Consider the following 8,622-nt stretch of genomic DNA (forward strand, 5'->3'; position numbering starts at 1 on the left):
CTTTGGGTCCTTGTGTTTAGAAAGAAGAAGGGACGAGAGCTGGCAACTTTAAAGAAAGGCCCACGGTTTAGTAATTCTTTGTTAAATCCGTCTCCGATAGGAAAAGGGTGTGTTAAGAAACAAATGAGATCACATATTTTGAGTGGCATCAAAGGGGGAGTGAATTGGGAGTTTGAAAATTTTTTATCAAATTTTTTTAAATAAAAGAGAAAGGAATAAAGGATTTGGGTACACTATTATATCGGGTTAGGAAATAGTAGGAAATTTTCGAATTAGGCAAAGTAAAAATTTTGAGTGATAATTTAAGAAGTGATTAGAGGTAATAGAAATTAGAAAAATATTTCTTACATAAGGAAAAAAATATTTGAGACAATGATTAAATTGTAATATAATAGAAAAATTGAGACAAAAATAGGAAAATTAAAAGTTAGGAAATTTTATGGAATTAGTAAGAATCAAGGAAAGACCAAGAAGAAACTTTATCAAATAAAATCTGATTCATGCTTGGTATTGGAGGAAAGTTGAAGGATAAAATGGTTATTAATTAGATGAGATATTATGAGACATAATGATTAGGGTCAAAATGTAAAGATGTATAGATAGAGAACTTACTAGCAATTTGATCAATTCTTTTAAATAGTGAGATATTTTTGAGGAACTATGTAGAAATATGGAGAAAAGATTAATAGCTCTCATCCTTTACTTGAGATGCCAAACGTCACTCCCATTTCAACTTTCACTTTTATTCTAAAGAAGTCCTTCCACCATTTTTGAACCTTTTCAAACTTAAACCTTCAAGTTTTTTTAGAAGAACTAATAGAAAAGTCTACTAGTCAGCTTAACTTCACAGGAAGGGACTCCATAATTGCCATAGAGGAGAGAGAGAAATTTTAGTTTCAAGAGATTGAGATAAGAAATGGTGAAATCTCCACGACATACATGTTTATTTCAATAAATAGTATAGAAACGTTATTTAATTGTGATTTTAACATGTGAGTTTTATATGTTTTGATATGGATTGAAGAAAAAGAGAACAAAGTTGAGGACCAAATTGAAGGAAAAGGAACAGAATATGCCAAGGATTGAAAATAGAAGAAAGTATATTATATCAAGTTTTTGTTATAAGTACTACATGTATTTTACGTTATTCTCTTAAGATGTTTAATATAATTGGATATAATTGGATAATTAATTAGATTAATTATGAATTTATTATGTGAATAAGAATGGATTAAATTGTGATAAAATCATGGAATATGTTATGAACATACATGTAAAGAATTTTAAATAGACATAAATGGTGTATGTCTCAATCTTTTGTATTTTGTGTGGGAAAATTGTAGTAAAAATATGTTATTTATGTGTGTTTAACTTAAGGACTAAATTGTAAAGAGAAGAAAAGTGAGTATAATTCTTCACAAGTATATTATTGCCCAAGTAGGCAAAGTTAGAACTATTAGAATATTAGTGGCATGACATTAAGAAATTTTAGCGCGCTCTCTGATTTTAGCATGTTAGTGCTCTTCGTTTAGCACATTCTGCTCTCTGCTCCATTAGTGCATATCGATGCACCTCTATATTTGTTTCGTATATCCTGAATATTCTATATAGTCTACCATGGGTGATTACAATAATGATAGGAAGCAACGCTAAACGTATCATGGTAAGTAATAATATCTTCAATAAAAGATTTAGATTTAATGGGATGAAAGCTTATGTAAGGTTGAGTTCATAAGTGTAATTATGTTATGGTTAAGTTATTTGGATTATTATTTATTGAGTTTTGATTACTTCTACTGCTTACTAAGCCTTCACCGGCTTAACATATTTCTTTTATAGTGTAGGTAAAGTTATATCCGAAGGGATGGAATTGAAGTCAAGGGTTGCTCATCTCATCACATCACCAAGCCCAGGAAGAGTACGAACTAAATTTTGGACTTTAGTTATGACATGTACAACACGATGATGTTAGATCTATTTTGGATGCATGTTTTGAAAACATAGATGTCATGACTTTAAATTGTAAATTTGCATTTTGGATATCTTTGAAGTTTTTTATGGTGATTTGAGTAAGTTTTTATGTTGGTAATTGATATATTTGAATGTGATATTGGAAGGTTATATGGCATATGGAAGTAGTTTTAGGTGTTAAATAGCAAAAATATGCAAGATGTGAAATTGCAGGTTTGACATCGCGACAAGAAACTTTATGTAGTCGCAACGAGCACTAACGTTGTGACGATAGGATGTTGTAGTCACAACGAGCTCAAGACAGTAAATCATGTTGTGATGAGGGATATCTTGGACGTCATGACGAGGAGAAACTGACGTCGTGACGAGCTCTTGAATGCTTGACTTTTCATCATTTTGTTCCGATTTGAGTTTTGTTTTGCCCGAAAGTTTTCTAAAGCTCGTTTTAAGCTCAGCTAAGCTAGAAATCATATTTTTAATCAATATGAATGTTTTATTGATAAGATGTTAACGTAGTTGCTTCAGCAATAAATGTGACATCCTGGTACCTTATCCTGACAATCGGGTCGGATAAAAGATGTTACAAATGTATAATATAGCTTAATCTAATTTTCGTCTTATTTTTATCATAATTAAGGTGTCCGCCACCCGCAATGATTTCTTCAATTAACTATAAAAATTGTTAAGTAAAGAAAAAAATGTTTTAAGTAACAATCGAAGATAATACTAATCTACGAGAAGCTGACAAGTTACAAAGCTAAATTCACATTTAAGCCATTTATTTTTAATGATTTATAAAAATATTTTTATATTATCAATAACATATCACTATATGATGGCATAATGATAAATTTAACTCTTAACATTTATATTTTTTTGTCAATTTAGCCCTTTTTTAGCTAAATTTAACTATTAACCTTTCTAAAAAGTCAAAATTGACCATTAACCTTTAAAAAGTTGAATTGTTGTTATTTAACCAAAACACTAACTAAAGCCTTAAAATTTTTAAACATAACAATTTATATATACTTCGTGTTTTTTTTTATGAACATTTTATAGCTTTTTTTGGATTTTGGACTTTTTTATTTTTTGAATGTTTTTATAAATTTAAAATCATTTGTTGAAGTGTGGTATATACGATAAATAATGTCTTCTCAACATAAAATACATGTAAATTTTTATACAAGTTACCATGCCAATATTATTCAAAAATTAATGTGTAGTCAACATTTTTATTAAAGAAAAATAATTTTATTTATTTTTGAAAGGTTAATAGTCAAATTTAACTAAAAAAGAATAAATGTCATATTAACAAAAGATATGACCATTATGCCAAATATGATTCACCATCCACATATAAATCCATAGCGAGCTTCAAATATAAGAAAATGCTAACAAAAGAGGGGGGGGGGGGAAGGCACTTCAAAAGAACAAACCATACAAAAGACAGGCCATTCAACGCCCCAAAGCTCCTGTATGATGTACACACCGACAGTATAAAAATGCGTCATATACATGTAAAACATGTATCTGTTTCTAACTATGATGTGCGAACTATATCTACGAGTTTATTCGGGATTTTCTAGATCAAGCCTAAGCGTACGTAACTAGCTTCAATCAATGGACTCCTCTACTCCTTAAAACTTTTTGATATATACACACTGAAGCAGGAAATTTAAAATCATACCCAGTTGTTAGGAAGTGAAAAGTTATGAAATCTGAAGGAGACCTCGCCAGCAGTATCTCGCTGTAATCGGCGGTCCGGCTGCTCACTTGTGGTTATGCTTTCATTTGGTTCACCAGGTGGCAGAGGCAGTACTTGATTATCATTAGGTTGGTGGGCTAATCTAACTTCCTGGGGCAATGGTAACACTAATGGAGAGGGATCCCAATTCCTGGCACCGCTAGAACCTCGAGAAACCAACGATTGATCCCAAGAGAAGACGTGCATTAGAATCGGAATGCTGGCATGTCGGTGTAGTGAGAGCTTCTGACTTAGGGAGACAGTATCAAAGCATCGAATAGCTCCGGTTGAAGAAACCATCCATGGAAGCACCTTCTGATTTGATAATCTTGAGACAACCAGCAGCCTAGATGCACTCACTGATTCTTTGTAGAGTGTGCTGAGTCCTGATCTTGTCGAAGGCACGTTTTCATCATCATCGATTACAGATGATATATAGATGAATCCCTGTTATAACAGAGAAAACAATATATAAGCAAATTCTGTAATAGTCACAATTATTGAGAATCAGATGGCAGACCTCTTCTGTGCGGCTAATGGCAAAACCGAGCTTTGTGTCATCCTCTTTTAGTTTGATCTCAATTGCAACTTCTTCCACAAGGGGGGAGTACCATAGCCGAACTGCTCGAACAACTCCAATGTCGATTCCATGGTAGTCCTCAAAACCATATAGGCTTGCATTGGCTAGGTTGGATAAATCAGATAATGAGCCAGCATTTACAGTAGCTGAGGCTGTTTCGCCTGAGATCTGCTTAAAAAAATTAAAGAAAGATTAGTTCCCAATAATCAGATGAACATGAACCGGTTTGCCTAACCGATCAACCTGAGAATCTGCAGTCCTAGGAGTTCAGATAAGAGAATTGCATTGAAGGCTTGAACCTTAGCCTGTCCCTAAGGTCTAAAACCGTTGATTGCAAATGTCGGTGGTGAAACAATTCCAAAATACTTCAATTGAAGATATTTACTTGCTACTGAGGTTTTAAGTCTTTTGCATGGTACCTTAGTGAGCAAGGATTCAGTCTGGATATTCATGAAAACAATAGGGACCCCAGAGGCCTGAGATGCAGAAAGCCAAGCATTTGCTCGAGCAAGGGTATCCTCCAAGTCGTTGTATCGAGAGGCCACTCGGTCTGAAGCCTTTGGAAGGAGGAGAATAGAAAGAAAGCTGCTTGAGTTGGGAACTGCTAGCACCTCCTGCATCCTCCTCTCCCATGCATATGAGACATATCCATCCTGAAGCCTCGTCCTCGATAGTTCACTGACCATCCTGGAGCTCCTTGAAGCTGCAATGTTATTTTGTTTAACATTGAATTAGAAACTAGAAAAAACTAAAGACAAAGATTCAAACATCCGGTTTCAACAAGTTATGGCCCAGTGCATAACATTTATTGATGCTTATAGAGAACCTCTTTGCAGTAATTAAAGATTATCAATTACCATGGGCCAAATGGAGTTAAAAAGAAGGGATCATCAACACTCCGTTCATCTACTCAAATAGACTTACTGAGTTAATTATTCTATTCAAAAGTATACATCCAGCAACGCATATTATTGGATAATCTGAGAACAGTGACCTTTAAGTGGCAATAGGCAAGGACAATGTATGTCTGCTCATTTAAAACTTATAGAAGCATATTTTGTAGATTAACTCGTGTTAGTATACTAGAATTTCGAATATCTTTTTACCCATTGATGCCGTAGAAGTAAGGAATAGTAAAAAAATCAGTAAGGGGGCAAAATGTAGGCTGTTTCTACTGCATAAGTATTGCAGGATATTTAAATAGCCAGACGATTAAACTAACTTGTACAATGGCATCCTGTCCCCTATATCAAGGAATAAGGACAATAAAATGTTAAAAGGAGAGAAAAATATCTTGAAAATAATAACAAATCCTACTGGTGCCATCTAAACCACAACAGTTTGCAGCTTTGCATCAGGAAAAAGAACCATCTAGATGGAAAAGACAAAGGAGCTCTTTACCCTTACAAAAGGTGCTTTTAAATTAAGAATCATAGTATTTGTGGGCTATGTTGCTCTAACTCTTTATTTTTCTTGAATTACATATATCTTCGAACATGATACAAGAACATAACCCTACAAATACACAGATAAGGCTTAGAAAAAAAATTGAGCATACCCGAATTGAACACATATGCATCTGACACTCAAACCCAAGTCCAGTTAACATAGTTTGTGCATACCAATCGTCAGCTTGAGGACATAAGCCATCTTTCAGGTAACATGAACTAAAATGGTCACCAAGGCTGTCCCTACTCACATCCAAAAGGATTTTTCTTTTCAGTTGCGAAGTTAGTCTTTCATTATTTCAAGTTACGAAATTCTAAGCCAAAAAGAGACTAAAAAGATATTGATAAATTCCGTTTTCGAATAAGTCCCAAGAGAGAAAAGATCCAACTAATTATTTGGTGGTGGGAGCAAGCTTTTTCTCAAGTTGCTATACTTTCTAGTCTGAACTCTAAAGCCCACCAATCTAACTCGGGTACGAATAAATAAAAGCTAGGCTTGTCAGTAGTTGAGCATTAACGGGTAGAAATCAAACAAAAACAAAGACTTTTGGTCAATTAACGTAAAAAATATATATAAATATCCTACTTGAGGAAAAACATATCTTTGGGATTACATTATAGACAGATACACCACACCAAAAAATTTAGAATCTTTTTACAATTCTAAAGTTGATTTCTAATATAAAATGATTTTGTTATTTTCAGACATTTCAACTTATATAATTTTATGCATATTCTTTTTCACATTTTAATTTAAAATAACATATGAAACTGCTTTCCCATTATCACCCACAACAAAGCATGGACTTTGAAATATTTCAATTTAACAAGTAGATTCCAAACCTTAATATATATAAAATAAAATAATATATCAACTAATATATCAACTAATTTTATAATATATCAACTAATTTTCTTTAAAATAAAATAAAAAAACATTTTATTTGTAATATATAAATAATGAATATTCTAAAGATTTTGAAAGAAAATAAATTACTATTACACGTGTCCTAAGACAGCATTTGTACGGAACAGGAATCTAAACAGCAAAATCGAAAAATCTAGTCTAAACAGAAATTTTCAGAATTTCTTTTTGATTCTTTTTGATTTTTTAATATAATAAGGAAAGAATAAAGAAAAAAGGAAAACAGAAATCAAGAATCGGGTCGACGGGCCAACTCGGTTGTCGAACAAAATAGTAGTAAAAAGAAAAAAGAACTCACCTTGCAACTCGAAGCACTCGGACTCGGTGCGATCCAAGAATCCAACAGCGTAATTGGGATCCGCTATAGACCTCAACATATATTGCTTTTTCCCGCCAGACTCGTTCGGCACGATACAGGCTTGCAGCTGAGCGAACTCGTCGTTGCCTCGCCGGACTCGGACGAGAATCGAGGTCTCTTTGTTCTTATAGGAGCTATGAAGAACCCTCTGAACTCCGCTCCTGCCGCCTTTAAAAGGTGCCTTATGGGCAAGTCCTGAACCGGATCCAATACGAATCTCTTCAACAATATCGCCAGTCTGGAGCATGTCTGCGGTCCATTCGTCAGCTTTTGAGCTCCCTTTTAGACATTCGATTGAGAGTACAGTCGGCGATCTCATGCTCTCCGATTGTAGGGTTCGGTCCATGGGCATTTTCCGGGTCGGGCAAAACGCTATATAATCCTTACAGAAATCCTGTGGAAGGTCAACACCTCATATTAAAGAGTCAAAGAGAGAGAATTTTGGGAGAGAGAAATGGGAATATGACGATGGAGAGGGGATATTCAATTAGAATTGTTTTAATTTTAAAAGGGTAGATATGGTGCTCGAGAAGTTGAAACCAAAGACGACTAAAAGGGAAAAATGGAAGGGATGGGACAGAGGAAGGCAAAGTCAAGGAGGAGAATGGAGGATTGAAAATGGAATTCAATAATATTAAGCTATCGAACATTGAATAATGCTAAGCACGGAATAGTAATTTCGACGAATTTGTGCAGTGGTTTTTCTATAATTAACCAATTCTTTTATTACTATAATTTTTTTAATTTGTTATTTTAAATAATTTTGAAGTCATAATTGAAGCTTTTATACCTTACTAACAATTGATATACCTTAGTAAGGTTTTCGGGTCAAAAAAGAAATTAGTAAAAACTAAAAAATTAATTTAACCCTAAAAAAATTATATATCCTTAATGACAAAAAAATATAATTAATTAAATTCTTCCGGTTAATTGATCGATTTGATTATTAAATAAATTGACGTGATTAACGATTTGATCATTAAAGAAGTTGATGTTTTAATGATAATCATCAAAAAATGACACGTGATATGTTATATTGAAAGAATTAAAAAAATATTTTTAAAAAATTTATAATAAATAATTAATAAATTTTATATATGTAATATACATGAATATAAAATTGTCTATCTTCATTTGAATTTGGACACTCTTTTATCCATATTTATTTCTAAATGAATTCAAAAGTGTAAAAAGTTTAAAAATTATAAAAAAATTATTAATAATTACTTAAAGGATAAACAATTAAAATGGTCACTTTTATTTATCTCATATTATATTTTAGTCACTTATGTTTGAAATGTTACATTTTAGTCACTTATGTTATATGTTATAATATTTTAATCACTGAGCATTAATTGTTATTAACGGTATAACGGCAAGCTAACGTAGCACGTTAAATCATCATTTCAAATGAAAAATTTAGGTTAAATTATATAATTGGTCAAAACGAAAATGGAAAATAAGAAGAAAAAAGAACATAAAAGAATAAAAAATAAATTACTCAAAACGAAAAAAATACGGGGACCAATTGTATAATTTAACCTAAATTTTTTGTTTGAAATGATGATTTAACATGCCACGCTTACCGTTAATAAA

At 32.6% G+C, this 8,622-nt stretch overlaps 1 protein-coding gene across 1 annotated transcript; it reads right to left on the reverse strand.

Moving 5' to 3' along the window:
* Positions 1-3,274: 3,274 nt before the first annotated feature.
* Positions 3,275-7,702, reverse strand: LOC107889344 (uncharacterized). The gene is made up of 4 exons (XM_016813727.2): positions 6,967-7,702; positions 4,715-4,998; positions 4,236-4,463; positions 3,275-4,162 (listed from the first exon to the last, which is right to left on the reverse strand). Exons 1-4 carry the CDS (start codon positions 7,376-7,378, stop codon positions 3,653-3,655), a joined length of 1,434 nt encoding a protein of 477 aa, XP_016669216.2. The 5' UTR covers positions 7,379-7,702; the 3' UTR covers positions 3,275-3,652.
* Between the last annotated feature and the right edge of the window lie 920 nt (positions 7,703-8,622).

Source organism: Gossypium hirsutum, chromosome A09 (genome assembly GCF_007990345.1).
Source record: "Gossypium hirsutum isolate 1008001.06 chromosome A09, Gossypium_hirsutum_v2.1, whole genome shotgun sequence".
NCBI classification, from domain to species: Eukaryota; Viridiplantae; Streptophyta; class Magnoliopsida; order Malvales; family Malvaceae; genus Gossypium; species Gossypium hirsutum.